Genomic DNA, 25607 nt, shown 5'->3' on the forward strand with positions numbered 1-25607 from the left:
AAATTTAAGAAGTAGATACTAACATCTCCCTTCTACAGATATGAAAATAGAGGCAAAAGTATGGTAAGTTGTCTGAGGACAGAGCTATCAGATCAAACAGCTGGAATTTGAATTCAGGCAGCCTGGCTTTCAGCTCCATTCTCTTAACTTCTGCCCCCTTGCATATTATAACTTGATTTCTAAAAGCCTTCAATTGGCCTATATCTTAAGGACAGTCCATATTTCTTGTTAGCAGATCTTGTTCATGGGAAGTGTGTTATGTATGTGCTTGTATTTTTAAAGTTACAATGTTATTAGATTATTTTCAGTAAAAGAATTGTGTGCACTTGTAGTGGAAAGTAATACCACTTATACACATGCATCTTGTTGTTTGGGTGTCTGTTCTAACACAATTTCCAGTTCCACAGTAGATTTAAGTCACAGTTTCCAATTAGAAAGTAAGAATATTAAACCTAAGGAGTGGTTTATGGCCACAAAAAAATCTCTAGAAAAAAAGATAATCAGGAACACATGGACCACTTTGCTAAATAAATGGTTCAAAATCCAGAGGGTTGTAACCCTTGCTTCCATCATTTGACAGAGAATTTTATTAGAGTTTGTGTTTTACTTTTTTTTTTAAGAAATGTCATATCAAATTGTATTTTTATTTTTTTTTTAGGATTTCATCAAGGGTCTTTCCATTTTGCTCCGGGGGACAGTACAAGAAAAACTCAACTGGGCATTTAATTTGTATGACATAAATAAAGATGGCTACATCACTAAAGAAGTAAGAAATGCCTCACCAACACAGCTAGCCTTCAGACCATTTTCATTTTTTCACTTCAAAATGTTAAACAATCGCAATTATTATTTTAGAATCACTTTTTCAGGAAGTCTAAAATATTTTCTGTAGTGCTGGGGAAATATTCTGATGAAAAATTTGGAATGCTAGAAATAGTTTATGGTTAATCTGCAAAGTAAATATAAAACATAGAAGGATTAAGTAAAACATAGAAGGATTACATCCTGATTTCCTAATAGCATTTTAATGAATACTGTACATGGAATAAAGATAGAAGTTGGAATCAAATAGGAAGAAAATATATCCACACGTTAGAATATTTGGCCTGTAACCTTTTTTTCTATCATATAATGCGGTCCATATGGAAACAGACGCAATTTTAAAATCGTGTGGATTATGTAGTGACCTGTACTGTGTGGGAAATGACCTGATATGATAGTGGAGCCCCAAATAAACTCCCAGGTGGGCTATCTAAAAAAGAAGCCTCACAGACCAAATTCAGATGCTCATATCAAATGGTTTAATAAAGTAATTTAAAACACAGCAAGAAGCAAGGGGGGAGGGATGCGGTAAGATAACAAATTTAGGATGGAGTCTCGGAGGTAGGGTTGAAAGACCACATTACCTGAATCCTGGATGTGGTTCAGTGTCCATATGTCCTTTCTCTCGCTAGCTTTCCCCCGAGTTGAGTTTTGAGGATTAGGCTCCTCAAATAGAAGGTATCTTGGGCCAATGACATCAACTTGCTCTACTGAAGACACAGGGACAAGTTCACCTGACCACAGTTACAATGTGACAATTAACCTGATCAATGGCCATGGGTTTTATTTGTTGATCAGAGGACACATGGGGCCAGATGGGTCTCACAGATGGGTGGCCGAATTAAGACTTCATGAGTATTAAGTATTCAGGTATGTCGAGCATATCTCCTGGATACTTAGTGCCTCTTGTATATTTAGTACACAATAAACATTTAGTACTCAGGTGCCTCCAGGATATTAGGTGTCTCTTGGTCCTTTGATCCTTTTCTATCCCTTTCTATGTTTAACATAAACATGCTGTTCTTACCATTTATACCCAACACATCTCATGAATTCTATGTCAAACAAACTTCTGTGCTCAAAACATCTTAAAGGGCTTCACATATGATTTACAAACTATAAGCTGCTTTATCATTTAAAATGGAATTGAATACTCTCAGAAGTAAATATATATTACATCCATATTATCGACTTAATCCATACTCTTCTGTGGAAACTTCGATATGAAGAAAACAAGTGTAAACAATAAATCTGAATGTCTAGGTTAACTAGATATTATTTTCACTAAGATTGAAAATTATAAATCAAAAACTAGATTTTGTTTTAATTTAAAAAATTAAACTTTCGAAGTGTTTCCAGGGTCATATTTTGGCTAATCTACATGTGTGACTTTAGTTAAAGCCATAGTAGGAAAAACACAATGAAAACCCTAAGAGCTTTGAGACTTATCAGTTTTAGTAAAATTCTCATGATGTGGAGTTTATTTTATTCTCAATAAATGGAAATTGATAATCAACATATAAAATATATAATAACTCAATAAAGCAAAGATAGCCAATTGAAGTCTACGGACGTCCAAACACTAAACCAGAATGTTTCTTTCCTGATCATGTTAGATATATGGGAATTTCATTCATTTTGAAACCAAGATCCGATTTGATTCTTACATTCCGATTCTGCTGCTTTTAAGGCATAAGGCCATTGGCTTTTCCTCTGGGACAACCAAGACATTTAATGAAGAATCAAAGAAAAATAAAAAATTTGAAAATGAGTAGGAATAATCTGTCAAAGCTTCTTGGAGTGGTTTATTTTCACATTGCATGCGGCTTCATGTGACTGCCTTTTCCTTTCAGGAAATGCTTGATATAATGAAAGCGATATACGATATGATGGGTAAATGCACATATCCTGTCCTCAAAGAAGATGCTCCCAGACAACACGTTGAAACATTTTTCCAGGTAGGAATGCAATAGAAGTCAGAGAGGAAGTGAAATTAAGAGCAAATTTCCTGATGTTTGCAAAGCATCATGATGATTCAAAAGAATGTAAAAGGAAAACAATTTTTACTGAAAGAGACAAAACTATAGAATAATTATCATCATACTAATTTAGTAATTTTGGTTTTGAATTTATCATAATATTGATAACTCCACTTACTGAACACTCACCATATCCTGGATAGAACACCAAGCAATTGCCATGTCTCATATGTTTTGGGGTGTTTGTTTTCATTCATTTCTCACAAGCCCCTATGAGGTTATTTATAAATCCTCATTAGCCCCATCTCACAGATGAGAAAATCAAGGCTCTGATAGTTTCAGCAAGTTGCCGGAAGTCTGTCGTAGCTGGAGGGTAGGATTTTACTAGAACAGAGTGACTCTAGATCTATATCACATTCTATTGAAAAGGCAACAGCCTAAAAGCAGTCAGCCACGATTCTTAACACTAAGAAGCTACTAGTTTGTGCTCTGAAGCAGTTCCTCCCCATAAAATAAGCAGCTGGGCTTTCTTTTCATCAGCTTCACCTTGTTCAGTTCTGTGTGAGGGTATCAAGGGGTAAGTCTGAGCAAATTTTTTCATTCTTTTCTTCCTGAACAGAAAATGGACAAAAATAAAGATGGAGTCGTTACCATAGATGAATTCATCGAAAGTTGCCAAAAAGTAAGTAACGACAGTAAAGGAACTATCCCTTTTGCTTCCTTAACAGCTGAACTTAGTCCTGCCAGCCAGCCACCATGAACTGAGCAAAGTATAAAGATCATATGCCTGAGATCACCACTTCTACAAAGCTGAGATGAATAGGCCTACCACTCTGAAAACAATCACCAATTTGCACATTCAGTTCATCAGCATTTATTGTCTATCCCGAGGCAGGCTATGAGGGAAGCCCTGGAGAGATGAAGGTTGCACATGTGTGTTTTTGCTCTTCAGATCCTTTAGAATATTCATCACTGAGGATAAAACATATGTGAGACTTGAATTGTTCTTTCCCCAGAGCTAGCATATAACAGGTATCTTGTCAACCATATCCCCCGTAGATTTAGAATTCCAGTACAGCCAAGAGTGTATCACTGGCCAAACTTATATCCGATTTCTAAGAGAAACATCATTGCTTCAATGTATGTGGACAAGAGATGTCTTTGGCTGAACCAGTAACGGTCTTCAGTCACAAAATTAAACAGCAGAAATTTCTCCCTGAGGAAAAGTCCATGTGGTTCTCCACCATCTGGTGGCAGACCAGTATTAGCATACCTAGAATTATTTGACTTGACGTGTGGGTAGAACCAGGATTAAGAATTTTTAAAATAATTATAGAGACAAAGAAGTTTGCTGGTGCTTTAGTTTTTCTCATTATTTTCAAGTTTATATACTGTCCCTTTCCTGATGCCTGCCTTTTTCTCAACTCACATTTCAATGTGACGGCCTTTGAATGAACTTGGTGATATCAACCTACTTAATGGTGGTATTGTTACTTGGCATCTAATAGTGGAAGTCATCATTAGTTCTGCTACCATTTTCCAGTGCTATAAATAGTCACAATCTCCAAGTGCCCCTATCCTGCCCAAAGTCTGTCCCCCTAAGTTTCTAAGGAACATGCTAAACTGCAGACACTGGGAAATGGTTTCTCCCAAACAATCCTTTCTCTGGCACTGAGAGACCATTCGTTTTTAAAGGTTCCTAAAGGCCACACAGATTTAGCCCTAACAGACTCAGAAAGAGAGGTGTAATTACTACAAACCTGTCTCCTAAACCCCAACCTCCAATCTTCATGAAGTTGGCTCTTAGCTCACACACAAACCCTGTATCCTTCCATGTGTATAAGTCTCTGTGATTTGGCGGGTGATTACCTAAAATGCCAGTTTGCCTTGCTCGCTTTGATTATGCTCTGCGCCTCTCCAGTTTCCATGCTGGCATTCTATTAATAATTTGAGAAATATCCCCTCGTAACACCAAGTCAGAGTTAAATAAAGTGTTTAAAGCCTACTAGAATCAACAAAACATAAAATGGGCTCTCCATACTTACCTGTGTGGAAAATGGGTAGAAGAGTATTTACATTTGCAGACCCCTAGTATCTGAACATTTGGCATAGGCGTTGGTGGAGGGAGGCAGTACTTAGAGGCCAAACAGTGCACTTTCCTTTGCAGATACGGTGAACTTAATTCCACGTTTTCTCCCTTGCAGGACGAAAACATCATGCGCTCCATGCAGCTCTTCGAAAATGTGATCTAACTTGTCGAATACGTCCTCAATCAGACAAATGTGAACGATTCTATCACACAAGTTGGAGCTACCACTTTTAGCATAGATTGCTCAGCTTTACACTGAGGCATATTATGCAAACAAGCTTTGTTTTAATATAAAGCAATCCCCAAAAGATTTGAGTTTTCCATTTATAAATTTGCATCCTTTTCATAATGCCACTGAGTTCATGGGATGTTCTAAGTCATTTCATACCCTGTGAATATTCAAAAGTAATAGGATCTGGCATATAGTTTTATTGATTCTTTAGCCATGGGATTATTAAGGCTTTCACAGTATCGGTGATTTTAAAATATCTGTGTTTTTTGCTATTCATTTGTATATATTCAGCCCCAGGATTTTAAATGGTTTTCTGAAATACTGGCATCTGCACTTAATTTCCAGATATTAGTTTTCATGTTTGTATGCTGTAATTCCATTTATACTTTAAGTAAACAAAACAAGATTACTACAATTGGAAAAAAACAAACAAACACATAGTCCCAGTTTCTCTGGATTTGCTTCCTTCTGTTAAAGACATTCATTTACCTGACATTTTTTTATAACATGAAACAAGTCAGTTTATCACCAGATGTCAGCATATGCCTAATAAAGCTTATTTAATAAGCATTTCTTAATTTTTCATAATACACATTACAGCCAAGGCCTACATGATGTATGTAATTTTGGATTTGTTCAATCCTACAGGTTGACTATTATGTCACTAAGCGGAAGTCCGAGAAGGTGTGAAACAAAGCGAGGATGTCCACAGGCTTAGCAAAGGGTCAGGACATCCGTCATCCAGTACGTGGCAATGCTTAGCAACAAGTAATCCTAAACTGCATTCAAGGCCTATTCCATCCTCTTTCCCGACTCCCTCATGGCACCTTTACATTACATGCCATTCAGGAACAAAGAAACCTTTGCTACCCTAATGCCTACCAGGAACAAACAGCAAGCAGAATTCCCTTTGAAAGGACCAGTGATTCCATTATATCGAGAACTATAATACCAAAATTTAATAGAAAAGGAATATAAGTGCTAAGCAACTCATCTGGATTGTATTATGATTTAGCTCATCATAAAACTCCAATAATTCAGATTATTTTTAATGACCTTAAGCCAAAATTGTAAAGTTGCCACAATATTACTAAAGATACACACACCTTCCCTGTTTTGCAGAAATATCACAGAGACCAAGAGGCTAGAGTAGGAGGAAATTTGCAACTGTCTTTGCAACAATAAATCAGGTATCTATTCTGGTGTAGAGATAGGATGTTGAAAGCTGCCCTGCTATCACCAGTGTAGAAATTAAGAGTAGTACAATACATGTACACTGAACTTGGCCATCACGTGTTTGTGTAAATTCAATGTGCACATTTTGTATTTCAAAAAGAAAAAATAAAAGCAAATAAACTGTTTATAACTCTACTGTCTATGTTACAGGTCTTTATTTCAATAAATTTTATAATTACTAGATTAAAGACATTACATTTTTCTTAGGGCATTTTCTAAACGGTAGAGATCTCGGTTTTTGGGTGGAGCTAAGTGCAAGGAAAGAGGAGTCAGGGCAAGGCCAGTGGGCAGGCAGGCATGTGAGCTGATGTGACCTGAGGATGTGACAAGAGTAGACACCTGAGGAGAGACTGTGCCAGACAGGGGACCAGGAATGACAGGAGCTCTGAGGGAGAAGGAGCATTTCTGCTGTTAATACTCTTCAGAAAGTCCTTGTGTTTTAAGTTACATCTGTGAGATTGGATCTGAAATGAGAATTACAAAGAGATCGCTCTGAGTACCTGAGGGTGGAGCAAAGAAAGGGCGTTCTCCGAGGCTTCTGGGACAGAATATTGCTGCCCCTGATCTCCAGCCCTTCAGAATCCTGTCAGCCTTGGATTTGGTGTGGCTAGTCGGGTCCCTAACGGCTCTCTTCCTGCCCAGATGTTTCTCTCCCTCGACTCCTTTCTCTGTAGAATGATCCAGAATCAGCTTCTATCACATCAACATTCAGAACTACACTTTTAAATTATGCTTTAAAAGCTTTTTCAACTGAACTAATTGTTAAACATAAGCAAGCACAACAAAATCACTGAATACATGTAAGACTTTTAAGATTTTAATTTCTGAGTATCTTCACGTACTGAATATCAGTATTTTCAGGCTATGAAATACAAAAATAACATTTACTTAAATACAATTAATACCTAAAGTTTAGGTAGTTTTAATGATTTGTAATAAACAACCATACTTATAAGAGAACTTACACATTAAAAATTTTTTTCTTAAACTAGAATACTCAAAATTATTTCCAAGCATTCTACATTATAAAATACATATTTACAAACAATAATTAACAGTGAATTCACAAATGTTTGTCCACTATTTGAAATTTTCATAGACTTGATAAATATAAAACCCAGGAAATGGCAAAATGTCTAAAAATAAGTGCACAGCTACACACGAACTGTATAAATGTTATATATAAAAGGCACTAGAAAATATATACAAACACATCCACTGTAAACCAAATAACTGTTGCTCACACAAACCATAAAAAGTATGAAAAAATAAATCCCACAAGATTGTACTATTATAGAACTTTTTTTAAATAGTTTTCCATCATTAACCATTCTTTTTTTTAATGAATAACTTGTACTATGATTCAGTGGAATTGTGTATACTCCTCTAAAGCCAGCAATAATGAAGGGTGGTTGTGATTTACAAAAGAATAAAGTGAAGTGACTCTGAAAAGGTTCCGTGCATACCCATGGTCAGCGTTTAACACCTGTCACCAGGGCTCTTTCTTCAGCAGTATATGGAGCAATAGGTTGGAATTTTAGACTTGATGATGGTAAGGCTTCCCTGTCAACAGAAAAAAATTTAGCCTCATTAGGATCATGTAGGGTTCCCCTTAGAGGTACTACATTTGCAGGAGCATGCCTAAAAAAGTGTTCAAAACTCCAAACATACACAATGGGATAGGAGCAGAATGATGGAATGAGAAACAGAACTTTTTTTCTGAGTTAAATAAAATATACGTCATCTCTTTTTGTGGTTTAAAGATATTTAACTAGAAAAGTCGTTAGGAAGCAGACTACCAGTGCTTGAATCCAGCTTCTGCTGGTCGCTTCACTGTCAAATCTGGGGCTAATTACTTCTCTGCACCTCAGTTTCTAGCTCTTTACGGGGGGATAACAACGAAAATCCACCTCTGAGGGATGTAGCGAAGATTAAATGAGTTTAATGTCTAAAATATACTCAGTAGAGTACCTCTCATGTAATAAGTTCTTACTTGCTAGATAAAGATCAGGATGCATATATGTATGTATCATTTTCAAGACTAATGTGTGTATCATTTAAAAAGAAAATTAAATCAGTCTAAGAATGAACCAATTTCAATTTAAGGCAGATAGCAAACTGATTAGTTCTAAGAAAATGACACTGGCTGTCTGTAACTGATATTTTAGCTTCTCTAGAAGTTGAGTCTTTTCATCATTGTGATACACGTGAGCCCTAAGAAATGAGAAACTATAATATTGAGAAGAATCTCTCATAAAGACTCATCTCCAGTATTTAAAGAAAGAGAAAGATGTAAACATTTAAGTTTTTAGAAAGGAAAGAACATCATTAATTTCATGATGGATTATAAAGTACCTAAAGCAAGCACAATAATAATTAAGCCAAGGGGAAGTCTTTGATATGTGATTGAAACTTCCTGTTGCAATTACATTAATTATTACTAAAATATTATGTAGGACATTAGAAGGGGGAAAAAGAAGAGCAAAAGTATGAGGGAATAAACAATACTTAATAGCCCTTAAAACTTCAAAATATTTTTAAATTCTGTATTAGCATGATTAAAAACTAATGAGATTGAGTGGCAATAAGAGAACTTCCTTGCCAGCTATCACTGGGACCCTTGGATTGGTCACCTACATCCTCTGTGTTCCCCCTCCAAATCCTAGTGTGCTATTTCTAACCTGTATTTACTCAAAAACTATCCCCTCCTCCACACACACCCCCAAGAAATCTAGCCTGCTGGGCCCACCCCTTTCTAATCGCCCATGTCCCATACCAGCACAGGATGTGTGAAAACCATCTGGGGAGAGTTTCAGATTGAAGAGCCTTGCCATGTTATTTAGCATGTGTTTATTTGCATTTCACAGAGAGGAAAGGGCAAATTATTTCGCATTCCAATTCTCAGAACAACACATTTGTAAGCAAGAAGAATCTCCTTTCTGCTGGAAAGGGACACTGGATTGACTGCGGGATGATTCTGCACATCTCAACAACGTGTCAGAGGCTAACCCTCCGCCTAGACCCACACACAACAAAGAAATTCATTATCTAGTAGCCCAGGGACTGACTTCCTCCTCATAAACTTTATTCTAGGCATTCATCATGAAAAGAATATAATCAGTTTTAAAAGTCACTGAAATTGGTCAAATTAAGTAATTTAGGCAATGCTTAAACTCAAACATCTGCTGTTTTAAGATTGTATCGATCACACAAATTTTCTTTATAATCAAATACCTAGAGTGAAACTAAGTTCTACAATGTTAAGATAATCACATGCAACTCTATCATTAAGACCTGATTAAATGTAATCTCCAAAACATGGTGGAATTACTGCATTATGGAAATATTTCCAAGACTAGATTATTTGAACACTTCTTTCAAGTGATGAAAATTCAATTAACCCAGTTATTTGACAACACACAGACAGTAATGAAATCCCCCACGGCTCCGCACCTTCTTGCAAGTTAGACTAGTCAGCTGAATCATTCCTCTGTGTGCACGTGAGCATGTTTGAGCGAGCACACATGCCTTCCAGACAGAACAACGCAGCCACCTGGGAACCTCATTTCAATCTTCGATTATGGGCAGATTGTAAATTTTTCGGACAGAAAAGATGGCAAATGAAAGGAAAAATAACACTTTTTCTTCAATGAGTTAAGTTAATCCTTTTGTTTTCTGAACTTCCCAATGGTCAAAGCAAAAACATCCAAAATACAAAATACAACCAAAATAAAAAAACTGTACAGCTGTACTACACAGAGTGTGGTACGGTAAGCACGGTGAAGTGCACAGGCCCTACGTTAACCTGGGTCTGAATCCTCATGCTTATAAACTGTGTGACCTACTGTATAGCACAGGGAACTATACTCAATATTTTGCAATAACCTATAAGGGAAAAGCATCTGAAAAAGAATATGTACACACACACACACATATATATATGTATAACTGAATCACTGTGCTGGACACCTGAAACTAACACAACGTTGTAAATCAACTATACTTCAATTAAGAAAAACAAAACAAAACAAAACTGTGTGACCTAGGCAAGACAGAAACTCTGAGCTATAAAATGAGAATAATAATATCAACTCCACGTGGTTACTTGAGCCTGAAGTGAGATAATATATGTTATGCAGTCAATTTCATAGTACAATTGAAATTTTTTAAAAGTATGATTTATGGGGAATAATGTTCACTTACACTTCCACCATTCTGCTCCAGCTTCTGTAATGCAGTGGTGATTGGTTCTTTGAATTTCTTGTCCCTTAGTCTCCTGGAAAGCTTTTCAAATAAGATTAAGGGAACAAAATGATTTGAAAAAGTAACACTATTCACTATAAACATAAGTAATACTTCACTAATAGGCCAATTAGAAATAATACCATTGAGTCTTTACTGTATAGTAAGTACGTAAACCCCACTTAATCTGTTTTAGATTTCAAGGCTTCTTTTAGGAAACATCTCATTAAAATTTACATATAATAGACACCACTGTATTTGTTTAAAAAAATGGATTTCTATTATTTGAAACAATACCAACCCTACAAAACCTACTACAGTACTAGCATACTGTAAGTTTTCCAGAGTTAAGTTTTCTAAGAAATTGTATACATTCCCATTCTGTAATTTGCAAGAGCATCTGCAGGACTACGATGGAAAGCTAAGCTTCTAAAACACATGTGTTTCCTACAGTTAAAAAAGGAAGAGACAACAAAGAACAGAGCATTTACATGAATAACTCAGTAACAGTGGCAGGCAAAGAATCAGACTAAAAACCACAAGACCACCTATCACCCCCAGCTATGTCCTGAAGGGGCCTCCTTGGACAGGTGGAGCTCTGGCTAAGAAGGGAGAGAGCACAGGTGAGCGAGAACAAGAGCAAAGAGGGAAACAGTGCAATTCAGGCCCTCAAGCACAACTCATAACTGTGTTCTCCCACCAAGTGACTGCAACACTCACCCAAAGAACTAAACATTTCAGCTACAGCAGGACTTGCGCATGGCTCCACTTTCTGGGGATAAAAATGGAGCCCAGGCAAGAATTCCTCATTGATCAAACACATAAAGCCCCTGTCCTAGAGTAGGTTTCTGGTTCTTCCTCTTCCCAGATCTGTGAGTAACCCTAGCATACTTCCCACCACTGAGCACTGAGTAACAGGTCCTTTCAGCAGGTCATCAAAGGTTAGGGAGGGTCAGAAGAGACTCCCAGAAAGATAAAAAAATGTGAGAAAAGCAACTCTAAAAGAGAGGACAGGCAGGGCTTAGCAACATCCTGGGGATGAACAGAAAAGGCACCTCTTATAGATCTTAAGTTTGCTTTCTTCGAGACCATGTTCTCGGGCAGGGGAGTGCAGGACGAACAATGAACCACCACCACCAGAATCACCACAGATGCCCACTTACAAAGTACAGATTCTTGGTCCCACCCCATAAATTGCTTTATCAGAATCTCAGGACAAAGGCCCAGGTTCTGCACTTTTAGCAAGATTCCCAGGTGACTTCTTTCTTTCTTCCTTCAACTTTGAAGATTGCTGTCCTAGGGTCAGTGGACAGTCTCCAGAGTTGAAGCTCAGAAAGGATACAACTTATTTCACATATGAAGAAAATCAGTTGTATATAGGTTCAGTAACTGGTTTTGAAATTCTTTTTCTAGAAGAAGAGTCCTTTCTTCAAATAAACGTCTAATGTAGAAGTTCATGAGACATGAAAGTGGAGCCTTTCTGGCTGAAGGGGGTGGTGGATGAGGGGAGGGGAGGGAAGGAGGGAGCATCTAGCGCCTCACTGGTCCTCATGGTATGTAGCTAACAGACCAGGGACAAACCTCCACCTGTCCTGTTTCCAAGGATCTCTCCTCTGTGGAATCCCACTGCGGTGTGAAGGCCAGTGTGGTAGCTAGGTGTCCCCAGAGTGTTGCCACCCCAGGAAGGGAAGAGGTCCTTTCAGCCCTTGTCTTAGGAAAAGCAGAGCTGTGGGGAGGAATGTGACTGACTGAAGATTAATGCTACTGTCCCTTAAAAAGAAAAGAAATAGTTCAACCGTTGATCTGGTCTTCTCCCTCCGCCACACTGGGCAGGAATGGGAGGCTGTTTCGGAAGCTCAGCTTCCAGCTGGGGGAAGGATCCTTTTCTCTCCACGTCGCTTCCTCTTCACCTCACCCTAATTCTCTCAGAGGATGCCCTTGCTACTTATTTCTCCCACAAACAAAACCCAGCCTCCACAAGGACAGGGGCATATCTGGTTTTGTTCAGCATTATATTCCCTGTGCCTCACATGACGCCTGACACAAAACGGGAGGGCAGAGAGCAGCAGATTCATGTTGAGCCGCTGAATGTCTGAACGAAGCGATCAATCTACAATGAGCAGCTCTACATGTTACCCTGACGTTCCTGCAGCTAGTCAGCCACACCCAGCCCGCTGGCCTGAGGGTGACAAGCAAGTGTCTGCCAGGATTCTCCTCCCTCTGTCCCGAGGCTCCCCGTATGTTAACGTTTGAGAGGCTGGTCTCACTCTGTCTTCTCCCCACCAGACCCATGGTGAGACTCTACCTCCTACCACTTCTAACCACAGCACCCCTACTTTCACCACCACCCCTTCTTTCCATAGGCTTAGTCAGGTGGTTCCTAGGGTGTATTAGTCTATCTGCAGAATAAGAAGAAAAAATACACTTCTAGGATCTGTCAGGTGGATGGGTCCAAGAAAAAAGTGGAACTATGATCAACATAGATGTCTCTGCTCTGAACTACAGAAGGATGCAATGCAGAGAAATCCTAGCTACAGCTTATCCCAGCCAGGACTTTAATCTTTCTTTCAGTGGGTGCAGTAAAGGATTAACTCTGCCTAAAGAAAGGTTTGGTCCTTGCCCCTGGCTCCTGGATGGAAACCTTGAAGCTCCTGGAAGGTCCTTCCAGATAAGAGTGTCTTTGTTTACCTGCGGCCTTGGGCCACACCAGATAGTCAATGCTAACAAAAGTGATTTAAGTGGGGGCCTCGGGTCACAAGGTATCAGCTCAACTTCTAGAGGCTGGAGACCAAGGTCAACCAGGCAGGCAGGCCGTGATGCCATGTGACAAACTTCTAATGAGAACCCTGGACACCCAGGCTCAGGTGAGCTTCTCGTGCTGGCAGTACTCCATGCATCATGCCAGACGTCACTGCTGGAAAATGCAAGCACTGGCCACACAGCTCCACTGGGAGCGGACAACTGGAAGCTCCACACCTGGTCTCTCTCAGCCCTGCTCCATGCACCTCCTCCCTTGGCCGACTTCAATCTGTATCCTTTCACTGTAATAAACTGCACACTGAATAACAGCTTCTCTGAGTTCCATGAGTCCTTTCAGCAAATTGTTCAACCTAAGGGTGGTCTTGGGGACCTCTTGAACTGCAGAGTACCCCAATATAAGTTTGTGGTATGGTTAAACTACTCCTAACAGGAAAATGCCTCATCCTGAATGCCAGAGACTCACTAAAAAACTTACAATGTGAAACAAAGAAAAAGAAAAAAGATGAAAAACATCACTTTGGCAATATCGAATTCCACAAGAATACGTATAAGCCCTGCTTATAATTCATAGCCAATCCACATAGGCATGAAGTCCTCACACTGTTCATTAATTTTTGTTCATTCAACTTCTGCTCACTTCGATTACAACTCTAAAGTTGCTCATGTAGATGCTTTCCATGTCCACTAGTAAAAATATTTTATGAACAACTAGGTCTGACGTCTATATTTTTTGGTTAGGGATGATAAGGTTTTCTTAACGTTTTGAATCATTTTAATGATTACTTTGAAGCCATTACATCAGGAAGAGATACATATACACAATCCGTCTCTAATCTTTTCAGTACTTACACTTGTAAGCAGATGTTTCAGATGGTCATTTAGAGAAGGGCCAACAACGACACTTAACTGTACCAGAGCATTCAATCCTCTTTCAAACACTTCATCATCCAAGTGGACCTGGGGAGGGTTGGGTGGTTAGTGGTGCACAGGCAGGGACAGAAAGAGGGCAAAAGGAAGGACGGGTAAGGAGAAGGGGCAAGCAGGTAGAGAAAAAGAGATTGAACATTCAGTCCTAGAAGATAATCAGCCAAACCCAGAATTTAAAACATAACCTTTACTGCAGGACATCTAGAAGCAAAAACCAAATTTGGCTTGACTAAAACATTAATTAAAATATGTTGTAGCCTACAGAAAGACTGATTTGAGGTTCATTATTTTCTCTAATTACTCAAGATGTCCCTTTTTACCTTTAGTACATCCTCCCAAGGTGTCTTCCAGTAAGTGATCACCTGGCCCTGAATAACAGTGGCCTAATTCTGCACACACATCAAAATCACAGGCAAAGAACAAATTTGCATATAATTTGAAAGAAAAAAAGACATAAAATATTCTAAATGTACCACAGAAATTCAAAAGGAATAAAGGACATACCAGAGCTGCCTTCAGCACAGGAATCAGTCTAGGAAGCAAAGGCACAGCTTTTTCAAGAGCACCTGTGACCAAAAGTAATTCTCTAAAACCCTCCTTTGACACAAAGGGGTATGGATGCTTAGTCTCTCTCAGACCCTGCCAAAACAAAGACAAAAACATGATTTACTACCCATTTAGTGATGCTAATACCAAAAAAATTAATCCTCACTTGTGTAAGTAAAAATCAAATTTTATTATTATTGTTTTCCTCTTTGTGAAATATAATTTCAGTAATTACAATTTCAATTAAACTAAGAAATTGTGGAACACAGGACATACATGAGACAGGAGGGATCTCTAACCAAGAAAAGAAGGAAAGGAAAAGAAAAAGAATAAGAAAAAAATAAAAGGAACAGGAAAAATCAAAGGAGAAGCAAGGTAAAGTAAAAGAAATAAAGAAAAAGAAAACAAAGGAAAAAAGAAAACAGAGATAAAAGAGGAAGGGGGACGGGAGGGAGAGGAAAGAAATAAAAAGAAAGAGAAGGAAAAAAATCTCACTAGGACACTAAAACCGTGTTGTATATACTCCCAAACACTGCCTGAAATCAGAGCAAATTAGTCTAAAATGTATGTTAATAAACTCCACTTTATGAATGCAAAATTACTGGACCCCTTATCTTAAAGGTGATTTTGCAACTTGTTTAATGACTTTCTAAAATATTATATTTTCTTCATATTTAAATACTAAGACAAACCTTATACTATGTTTAAAATGCATTGTAAGATATCAAACGCCATTTTTAACATCAGAATGTCAAACAAATATATGAAAAAAAAAAAACAGTGTAAATCATTTCTCACTATGCCTTTCACCCCAAATGCATTAGGAACAATTAGACAGTAGTCTTTTGATTTAACTGATCACTTTGAGTCAGGATAAAATAGGTACCTTTTTTGAAAAGATAAAACAAAGAAAGAAACCTAGAGGGGTGGGATAGGGAGGGTGGGAGGGAGACGCAAGAGGGAGGAGATATGGGGATATATGTTTATGTATAGCTGATTCGCTTTGTTATACAGCACAAACTAACACACCACTGTAAAGCAATTATACTCCAATAAAGATGTTAAAAAAAAAAAAAAGAAAGAAAGCAATGGCAACATTCCCTCAGTTTGACTAATTATTATCTGGAATAACTATAACCAGCTGCAGGGTCAGGCCTAAAAATACTAATTTTCAAACAATTTGTCCTTGAGACCAAACTATCTGCTTCTAAACGGTGATGAAACACTTCTTCTCCTAGATGCTGTCATGCTTTTGAAAACTATGACGCCAAGAACACCAGCACCATTTTGGAACACAGGTTCTATGGTCTTAGGAGCACCCCTATCCTTTTCATTTTAGAGATGAGGAATCTCAGGTCAAGAGATGAAATGGATTTAAATAGTGGTGGTTCTGTCACTACTTCCCCATTATTCAATGAGTGGAGTTTACCCAGTACAGAAATAAAAGCACTGGTGTTTGGAAAACGGGGTATTTAAAAGACTGACTTTATGAGGTCTAAACTAAACTCAGAGTCCCTTTGGGGACTCCCCAAGTTAAAGCACTCCCCATTCCTTGTGATTAGCTAGAGTATGTTTTCAAAGGTATCACTATAGTTTTGATTCATCTAAAAAATTGTTTGTTACCATATATAAAAAGTTTAAAAAAGAACTAATGAAATATTAGAACATCTTTAGTTTTCAATACCAAGTTTAAGAGACTGATTAAAATTTAATTTCAAAATAGGCTACCCATAAAAATACACTGTTTATTACACCAAAATACCTTCTGCAAGCTGAGGTACAAATTAAGAAAAGCTGAGACCTAAGAAAATTCGGCAGTCTTCAGTAGTAACTGTTATGTCCATTTAAAAGAGTAAGTATACTTGGCAAACTAAAGGAGGAACTAGAAATTCTAAGGATTCACTATAATTAAGAAACCTCCATCAGCACAATCATCTACTTTTCTGTTTTGCCACCACCTGGCCCTCCCCACTAGTTTTACAGGAAAAGCAAATGTTTCTTTAAATGAAGAAAAGAAGCTTGAGTTTTTTCTGTGTCACATTTTATTTAGATTACTTATTATTGTATGACTTATCCTACAGGCACTGCCTATTCAGATTAATACCATCGAAGCTCTTGCTGTCTTTCTTAACATCAACAACAACAAAAATGATCCTTAACTCTTAAAGAAGACAAGTATCTCAAAGGTTAAGTACAACTGGTTAATTCACTTCTCAACTTCTGGCTCTAACTCTATACATTTATAAATAATAAAATTCACAGGAGATATCACTGACTCTCTTCAAGTTAATACTATGCCAACTGTTTTCCTGACACAAATGTTAAATAATATAAAGGAATCTATCAGAAGTTTTTCTAAAATCCTCTACAAAAACCATCTCCATGATATTCTACTTAAAATGTACCAGCAGGCAATGGCCCAGAGAATTCTCCCAAAGAACATTAGGTAGGTAATATCAGTTCCCTAAGAAACATATCATATTAAAGGTGCCTGCTTCTATAAAGACAGACCAACCAGTAATTGTTATCTGATGCAATATAAGTTCAAACCAGTGATATTCTCCTGATTTGACTAACTCAATTTGATTCCAAGAACTTTTTTTTAAATTAAATATGAATATTTTATCCACTTATCTACAAATACCTGTGCCGATTAATTTCATGTTTATTAAACTGTTTAAACAGTTTAATAAACATATACCAATCATAATTAGTTCCTAAGAGAATGTGGTGCTTTAATACTGTTGTTTGGCTTTTATTTCAAAAGTATTTACTGATGAGTTACAAAATAACATTTAACACAATTTAAAAAATTTGTTTTCCATAAACATTTAGGAAAGATAGAGTATTTACCTCAGCTAAAGTAATAAGAAGAGGATCAAATGGAAGCTTTTCAGGAGGACACTCCCACTGTAGCCTGTGTTTTACTGAACCATGGACCAATCTAAAATATAAAAGAATGCTTCCTGAGCTTATTTTTCACTCCTAGCCCTTCAAATCTGAAAATACCACTAAAAACTACATTTCTTTAACTTTAGAACAACAAAAAGAATGTTTTGATTATTCTTTCCACAATGAAAACAAAATTTTCTATCATCTATAACAGGCTAAAACTGGTTATACTTAGAAGAAATTAATGTTTCTTGGTAGCGAAATCTTAAAATGGTATCACTCTATTAGTAACCTGCATTGTTTGCTTTAAAATAGTTTTGATCTCTACCCAAGACGGCTACAAGAACTGCATCAAAAGTAAACAAAAACAGCTATATTACTCATTAAGAAATATAATTTCAATAAATAAAATTGTAAATCTTTGATTTTTGAAGTATAATTAAAAAAATAATGAAACAATTTCATTAAATTGTCAACTTCCAGTTCACGAACAAAAAAGGATTATTTATTTGAAATTTGCCCAAGCCTATGAATGCTTAAATTGTTTTCGAAACTGGTTCATTCAATTTCTTAAATTATTTGGTGGTTTACTGTAGATCTATCAGTAATTCTATTTTGGAATTAAAATGATTTTCTTCAACAATGTCCCAGGATCTATACCAATCCAACAGCCAAAGTATGAATAAGTCACCATTATTTCAACCCCCCTAGTAAATAAAACTTTCAAACTTTAAAATGAAAACTGTATTGATTTTTCTCAATTATTTTGAATAATATGGTCAATTATAACTTATACTGATTTTACCTGCAAGGAACACCTCCCTTAGAGTAAATAGCTGCAAATGCAGAAGGGGCTCGTGACTGTTCACCAAACTGAAATAAAAAATGACAAGAATACAATAAATATTACTATCACCTCCACTTTGTGATACCTAATCAACTTCAATCCTGCTGCGGTCGGTCAAAGGCAGATGGACACCCTGACTTTCAAGCCACCACGCTCACATCAAGTACAACATCATTCTACTCAGAAAAATGGCTAAGAAAAATGATCAATCCTCTCAATACTGAAACCACAACCACAAATGCATTTTGTATATTTCCTTTTACCCTTAACCTGTTTCAGAAGGCTTGAAGGTAGCTGAAACCATATATAAAATAAATATACTATAGATAAATATTTTTAAATATAAATACTATAAACAAATACGATAAAGATAATAACATCTTTCCACCCCTTCCCCACTGGGACCTTTCAAAGTGAGGACTAAATGGAGAAAAGGTGTACAGGGAAAGTATAATGTGTTTTCAACCTCCCACACATCTCCTACTTCTCCTCCACTCAAATATGGACGGTCTTGGATGGTCAGAGAACCTGTAATTTCTCCAATCTGGTTTTGTGCTTCAATAAAAATCAAAGGCTTGGGATGAACAGGAGTGACAGAGTTGAAGACAGAGCAAGACTCTCACAAACACATGCCCGGATGTGTCTGCTTAGATACATAACTTCACAACTTTCAGTTTTGCTATATAATTATTTTATGACTAAATTAATTCTATATGCACTCTCAAAGACAATTTAAAAGATGATCAATCACAACAGTTAAACAATCGCAGCATACATAATTTCAATATAAGTGGTCAGAGGCTTAAGAATTTAGGCACAGCAAGTAAATATTTTACCACATGGTACTCTGAACATAATCAAATGAAACATAGCTGTCTAAATTACAAAATATAAACTTACTAACCTATTTTAAAGATACAACTAGCTAAAAAAACTTTTTAAAGTCACATTCAGTAATTTTAAAATGTACGTAAAAGTCTAAGTTTAGAACGAACCCTTTTTCCTCTGGAAAAACACGTATGTTTTAAGTAAAAATACCTAAATGACATTTCATTAAAACATAATATTATAATAAAAGATTAATTTACAAAGCTCAATCTATGTTCTGTGTGACAATTCACAGCAATACTAATGTTTCATTTATCTAATTATAATTCCTGCTAAGAAAAATATAAGTCTTAAAAACTGTGCATAGATCAGTGAATTCTCAAAAAGTGAATACACCTGTGTACCAACACTCAGGTGGAAAACCTGAATGTTACCGGTGCCTCTTTCCAACCCCTTACCACCTTTTCTCCCAAAGGTAACCACTATCCCGACTTCCAACCGATTTGCTTTGGATCAGGAGTTTTTACATATCTTAGACATGGTCTTTTCTAATATACCCTATTCTCAAGTCAAATCGTTAAATTATTTCCCAAAGCTTTCCTTAATTTTTAATAAAATTTAGACTAGAGCCACTAAATATTACTAAAGTTTTTCTTTAAAGAAAGGAAGAAAATTGAAGTGTCACCATAAACTCCCTCAATGAAATATGAGAAAAGGAAGCAAGAGCACAGAGATATCAGGGCATTTTTCACGTGTTTGATTTCCTTGACACTGCAAATTACAGAAAGAAGTGAAGGAACACAGAAGCTTAAACTATTTTCCATTTTCCTTTTATAAAGTCAGAAAATCTCCTTCTGCCCTTGGATAGTTCACTGTATCCTTACTTAAGTATCTGCCGTATTTTACCTGCCATCAAAGTCCATGTCTCAGCCACTCTCATAATCCCCTTTAAAGGCTGAAACCATTATCATCTTGCCCTATGTAAGGCTGGGCCAGACACCATCTGGTGTTGGAGCACAAATGTGTTCACTTTTTGGACAAACTGATCTAGAAACTTACAATTACGCACTTTTATGTACATGAATCTTATGTTCGCTAAATGTGATTAAATTGCTGTGAGAAGGCAAAAGAAAACTAGGACTGTAGTTAAGAATTCTAGTGGAGCTCATTTATAGATGATAGACAAACGGTCAGAGACTTTATGCAACTATAGAAGCATGTAATTCATCCTATGGCAATTGAATACAAGTTTATTCATTGATATTAGGAAGTACAATAACCATAGTAAAGAAAAAACAAAGAAAGCTGATATGCAATTTATTTTATACTCCACAATACTCATCCATGAATGTGATAGGATATACCAAAGCTAGTTTTTACTTTACACCGTCTCACTTCCACGCTCACATCATTATCTCCATTCTTCATCATGATTACCATATGCCTTCCTTCACCACTAGCTTAAAACTAACAAACAAAAGAACTTGGGATAGCATTCAGAATGGCTCAATAAAATGTCTATTACTTTGGAAATCTACTGAGTCAGGAATCTCTTTTGTACCTACAGGGTTAATTGTTTTAGGGTTAAGTTTATCACTTGGTCGAGGATGAAGTTTTCTTGCAGATTCTGGAGAACTGGTTGACGAGGAGGATTTCCTTTGTTGAACTGCAGTCCTATGTTTTATTTGTACACTTGATGATGTCCTTTGATCACAGTTATCTGGAAAAAACAGAAATCAACAAGGAAGAGGTGAAAGCTCATCCTGCATCCATCAGTATAACAGAATGTGTCATTAACAAAATTTACCTCTTCATTTAAAAGCAACATTCTGTACCTGTCACTCTGTTTCTTAACTGTACACTTCTATGGCACTCGGATTTCTGCATTGCTTCTCTTTTACTCCTGCAGATAGATGAAACTTGATTTCAACTTTTTTGGGGAGGAGGATTCATTAACAATATAAAGACCAAACAGAACAGAGTAGGAAATACAGTAAAAGAACCACAAAAAAGGTATGGTATGGAACAAAATACCTGAAAGCCCAATAAGAAAATATGAAATTATATCAACTTCAATATCGATAACAGTAAACTAAAAACCATCTGTAAGAAAGTAAGATGTATAAAAATATGCAGTTTTCCATTCAAACAGTCAAAATATACATTTAGAAACTCAATTGTAATCCTCTGGCTATATTCAGAAAATGCAGACCAGATTTCTGGAAAAAGTGGTTGGCATATCCCATATTGTCTTCACCTTCTCTGGCCTCCATATTTCCAAAGTTCCAAATGTTAACATCTGCGTAACAGGTCCTACTTTTCCAGTGACAAAATGAACTCTCCTACTAAATGTACCATAAGTTCCCTAAACTGAACGTAACCAAAACTGAAGTTATCACACTGAAGTTATGAACCTCTTGTTAATTCAAGGTACAACCAGTTTTCTGGTCCCCCGGCTGAAAAATTTAGGATCATTGTTGTCTCCTTTTCTTCCGTTTCCTACACTCAGCCCTACAGATGTGATCAGTGTGGTGTGACAAGGCAGAAGGAGCTTTGGGCCCAGATCTGGGTCTGCATCTCATCTCTACCAATTATATGTTTAAGAATTTAAGCAGATTATTTAATCTCTCTGAGCCTTGACTTCTTGACCTATGAAAATGGGGGAGATAATACAAACCTATCAAGGCTGCTACTGAAAGTTAAATAATATATAAAGTTGCTTATCCAGTGAATGGTTGTTCACTTCTCCCTCTTTCACAATTCCCTCTTTTCTGCTAATGGGAGGACTCTAATTCATAGTCCTTGATTTCCTGCCTAATCAAATTATTTCAAGGAATCTTCCACCACAACACTCAGACTCATACACTCAACTGCCTGCTGGTATTTCTAGGTCTAGCTCCAATCCCAAGTGTCATGCAGCCTTTCCTGATCTTCAGTTTCTCAAATGTCCACATCCATAGCACTCTGATTTATGCACTGCTTCCTTCTTCTTATTTCTATTTGATTACTCCATTCCCCCACTTATATGACACTCCAATTATTCTTCCATTCGAGCACTTCCCACTTTAAGTCTTTAATATAATTATTTTTCTAAAAGATCTGTAAGATCGTCTCTTAAGGCAACACAGGTGAAGTCTTCTTCCACTTCCAAATGACAGCTTTTCAAATATTTGAGGACATGGATCATAACTCCTTGGTTTTCTCTTCTTCAGGATAAATGCTGATGCCTTCTTAAATGAGTACTAACATGAGATTATTTTAATTTACTTGACAAATTAGAAATCTTCACAAGGAGGACAAAGCTCCATGTAATAACATTCAGCCCCCAAAAATTTCAAATACGATGTGACCAAAGTACCTTGTAAAGATAAACTAAATGTAAGATTATTTCTGTACACAGAATAATTTTAAATTTCAACTTTCTTGATTTAATACACTGATCTAATTTTCTCATCCTACTACCAGCAGATGAGTTACTTCCCAATATTACACTTCACATTCACACTTAAGGCATTTTCTAGAAATATGGTAATTAGCTCATTAAATTTGTCAGATAATATTCTAAGATAAGCTAAAGCAGGCTTTAATTACGTCAACCTTATATTGCACTTCAGTGATTATTCAACAAGTATTTACTGTTGCACCTGGTCTCTGTTTTGAGAACTCCTGATGGGGAACAATATGACCTAAGTTTCTGTTTAATAAAAAAAAAATTTGTGTCAAGGAAACTTGAGTTTCCCCAAGCCTATAACTGGGGATAATTACAGTAACTAGCTACTCTAAAAGTAGATGAAGACTTTGGAAAAGTGGTTGGCACATAGGAAGTACTATATGAGTTTAGCTATCGTCATTTTCTTTATAATGGTACAAAATGTTTTTAGTATTAGTATTACTAATAATAGTGGGGGTCAATGTAACTAAATTATGTTTTCTCCTTTTTGAAAAATTTGGTTTAATACTTGTGCTATCAATTTGAAGACCTGATTTAAGTTCAGTTTTGTTTTTTTTTTCTGGTTGTAAATTGTAATAGCTGTCATATCTGAAAAAGATGCATCACAAAGATACCTACTTACAAACAGAAAAATAGCATTGTTCACTGTGTCAAATCATGATGCACATTTTTCAATATTACCTTCCAATTCTGCAAAAGTTGTTGTTAGAATGACTCAATTTCTATCTCCTTTTATGTCAAACAGCTGTTTCTGTAAGGCACTAACACAAAAGTGCTACGTTATATTTTGAATAAGTTCAAAAAGTCACTGAAACTCTTCACTTGAAAAACGTGTTAGAAAATTGAGCTTCCAAAGGTTTTAAGTATACAGGACAGTTTTTATGCGTAATACAATTATGTAATTTTCAGCAACAATATCAAAACATACACACACACAATGATGCAAACATTTCTCGGTCCACTGCCAAAACACCCTGTTAGTTTCTTTCCAAAACAATTAGTTTTTCAGTTACTGTTAAAAGTATCACCCTTTACTTTACAGACAAATGAAGTGTACTCAATTTTTAAAAATAATATCCACCTCGCAGCATACCACTGACAGCAAACCCAGAGCATAAACTGTTTGTAAAGGGAAAAAAGCTTAATTAATCTTACACTAAATTCTTTTGAGTGCTTTTTGGTTAAATAACATGTGGAGGGTGATGTAAAGGGCTAATGGTGGGAGGAAGTGAAAAAGTAAGAACTATTTTGTGTTCTAAATATTGCAACGGACACCTCTCAATCTTTTACAAAACAATATAAAAATCCTAAATAGACACTAGAATCCATAAATCCACTTAACCCCAACACCTAAACTATGTCACAGCAATCAGAGAGCAAACAAACCAAGGAGGGCCCCACTGTGGACCCCTCATTTTTACCTTAGGTTTCCTTAGATGCTACAGGTCATCTACAAGGATTATAGGCATCTGGGTCAATGCCAGGAAAGCGTACTCTTTTTTCATTGTTTTGGACAACTCATAAATCCTATTTCTTTTCCCACATGCATTTTCTTCCCACACTTGGCTTTGAGACCACTGCACTAAACTATCTGGCAAATTCTCAGAGGCAGAGGCCACTTTTTTTTTTCCTACTCTCTAATCTGGTGTTTGGGAAGTTCCAAAAGTGTAATAGAAGCCCCACAAAAGAAGATGAGCTCCATCTCTAAAACTCCTTCAAATTCCAAAGAACAGCGACACAGCCCAATATTCACCTATCCCAATCCTTTTCACCATAAAGTACTGTAAATCCAAAGAGCCAGTATTAAGGGTCTTAATATCTTCTTTCCATTTTCCTAGCCTCTCCGCCTCCAACACCACACATTGCCAAATACCTAAGACCAGTTCAGAGCCGGGATGTTGTCAAAGTTAGAAAATGAGGAGGACATGGAGAGACAAAAATGGAGAAAAAGTTTTTTTGTTGTTTTTTTAAAAAGGTCGGGGAGAGTGGGGGATAGGCGGCCAGTTTCATATAAGGCCGACAAGGCAACTCTCGGCCAAAGCCCGACCAGGAAGGGCGAGCTCTTGGCGCTCAGCATCTCCAGGCTCCTTAGCAACGTGGTCCGGCGGCCATAGCAACAGGCCAGAGAGGAAGCCTCCTGCGCCGAGAGAATGCGGGCGGCACCACGGATTCCCGCACCTGCGCGGCTCACGGCTCCAACGACCCGTTCCTACCGCGCCTCTCTCCCGCCGCGATCTGCACACCAGCCGCCACCCCACGTGGGGCTTTTGCCCAGCGCCCGCTGGGCCAACATCTACAGGTCCAGCCACCGGCCGCCGAGGACCCGGGAAATGAGGTTTCGCAGCATTCCCGGATCTCGCGGCGCCGTGCAGTGACATCAGACGCACGCTGCGTCCTCTAAGCCAATAGCAGGGAGGTCGCAGAGGCGCGCCAGGCGGGAAAGGGTTGCCCTGGCAACGAGGCGCCGGGTGTTGGAAGGGAAGCTCGAGAGCTGGGAGCTCAGTCTCCGGGGACAAAGGGGCTCCTGGTGGAGGGTATTTTAGGAACGATAGAGCCAAGGAGCAGAGGAGAGCACAGGTTCCTTGTACCTGCGCCGCACCCTCTCCACAGTCCGTGTATTTAATTCGTACATTTCTCTCGTACTCTTAACTCGATGTTCTCCAAGTATCTTGCCCTAAACCCTCTGAGAGCTGAGGACCACCGTGAACTCCCGCCCCAGACTCTTCTGCGGAGAGAGCCATCTGCCTGCCCATATG

At 37.5% G+C, this 25607-nt stretch overlaps 2 protein-coding genes across 9 annotated transcripts in view; one reads left to right on the forward strand and one right to left on the reverse strand.

The window, feature by feature from the left end:
* Positions 1–5876, forward strand: part of KCNIP4 (potassium voltage-gated channel interacting protein 4) — a 526085-nt gene extending 520209 nt beyond the window's left edge. For 3 of the 4 annotated variants that reach the window (XM_007187624.2, XM_057547214.1, XM_057547215.1), the window contains exons 5-8: positions 659–766; positions 2676–2780; positions 3421–3483; positions 5006–5094. In XM_007187624.2, coding sequence (XP_007187686.1) covers positions 659–766; positions 2676–2780; positions 3421–3483; positions 5006–5053 — 324 coding nt within the window. In that variant the 3' untranslated portion in view covers positions 5054–5094. Of the gene's footprint in view, positions 1–658; positions 767–2675; positions 2781–3420; positions 3484–5005 lie in introns of all 4 variants that reach the window. The other variant, XM_057547213.1, reaches the window with a different exon arrangement.
* On the reverse strand, positions 5876–25207 carry PACRGL (parkin coregulated like). Of its 5 annotated transcripts, none has more exons than XM_007187622.2 (10): positions 25065–25207; positions 21236–21303; positions 20966–21120; positions 18531–18598; positions 17687–17777; positions 14792–14926; positions 14210–14317; positions 10562–10642; positions 7825–7921; positions 5876–6822 (listed from the first exon to the last, which is right to left on the reverse strand). In XM_007187622.2, exons 1-9 carry the CDS (start codon positions 25142–25144, stop codon positions 7865–7867), a joined length of 843 nt encoding a protein of 280 aa, XP_007187684.2. In that variant the 5' UTR covers positions 25145–25207; the 3' UTR covers positions 5876–6822; positions 7825–7864. The 5 variants fall into 5 exon arrangements, with proteins under 5 accessions (XP_007187684.2, XP_007187683.2, XP_007187682.2 ...); XM_007187621.2 differs by having other exon boundaries at positions 5876–7026; XM_007187620.3 differs by lacking the exon at positions 5876–6822 and having other exon boundaries at positions 7159–7921.
* Between the last annotated feature and the right edge of the window lie 400 nt (positions 25208–25607).

Source organism: Balaenoptera acutorostrata, chromosome 5, assembly GCF_949987535.1.
Source record: "Balaenoptera acutorostrata chromosome 5, mBalAcu1.1, whole genome shotgun sequence".
Lineage (NCBI taxonomy): Eukaryota > Metazoa > Chordata > Mammalia > Artiodactyla > Balaenopteridae > Balaenoptera > Balaenoptera acutorostrata.

What these genes read in the sequence shown, in the direction of transcription:
- PACRGL (XM_007187622.2), bottom strand. Translation starts at nt 25,144, where the DNA reads ATGTTGGCCCAGCGGGCGCTGGGCAAAAGCCCCACGTGGGGTGGCGGC. An exon ending in GTTAAGAAACAGAGTGACAG is followed by an intron (nt 21,121 to 21,235) that starts GTACAGAATGTT and finishes TGTTTTTTCCAG; the next exon opens with ATAACTGTGATCAAAGGACA. An exon ending in AAGGGAGGTGTTCCTTGCAG is followed by an intron (nt 17,778 to 18,530) that starts GTAAAATCAGTA and finishes TTTATATTTTAG; the next exon opens with ATTGGTCCATGGTTCAGTAA.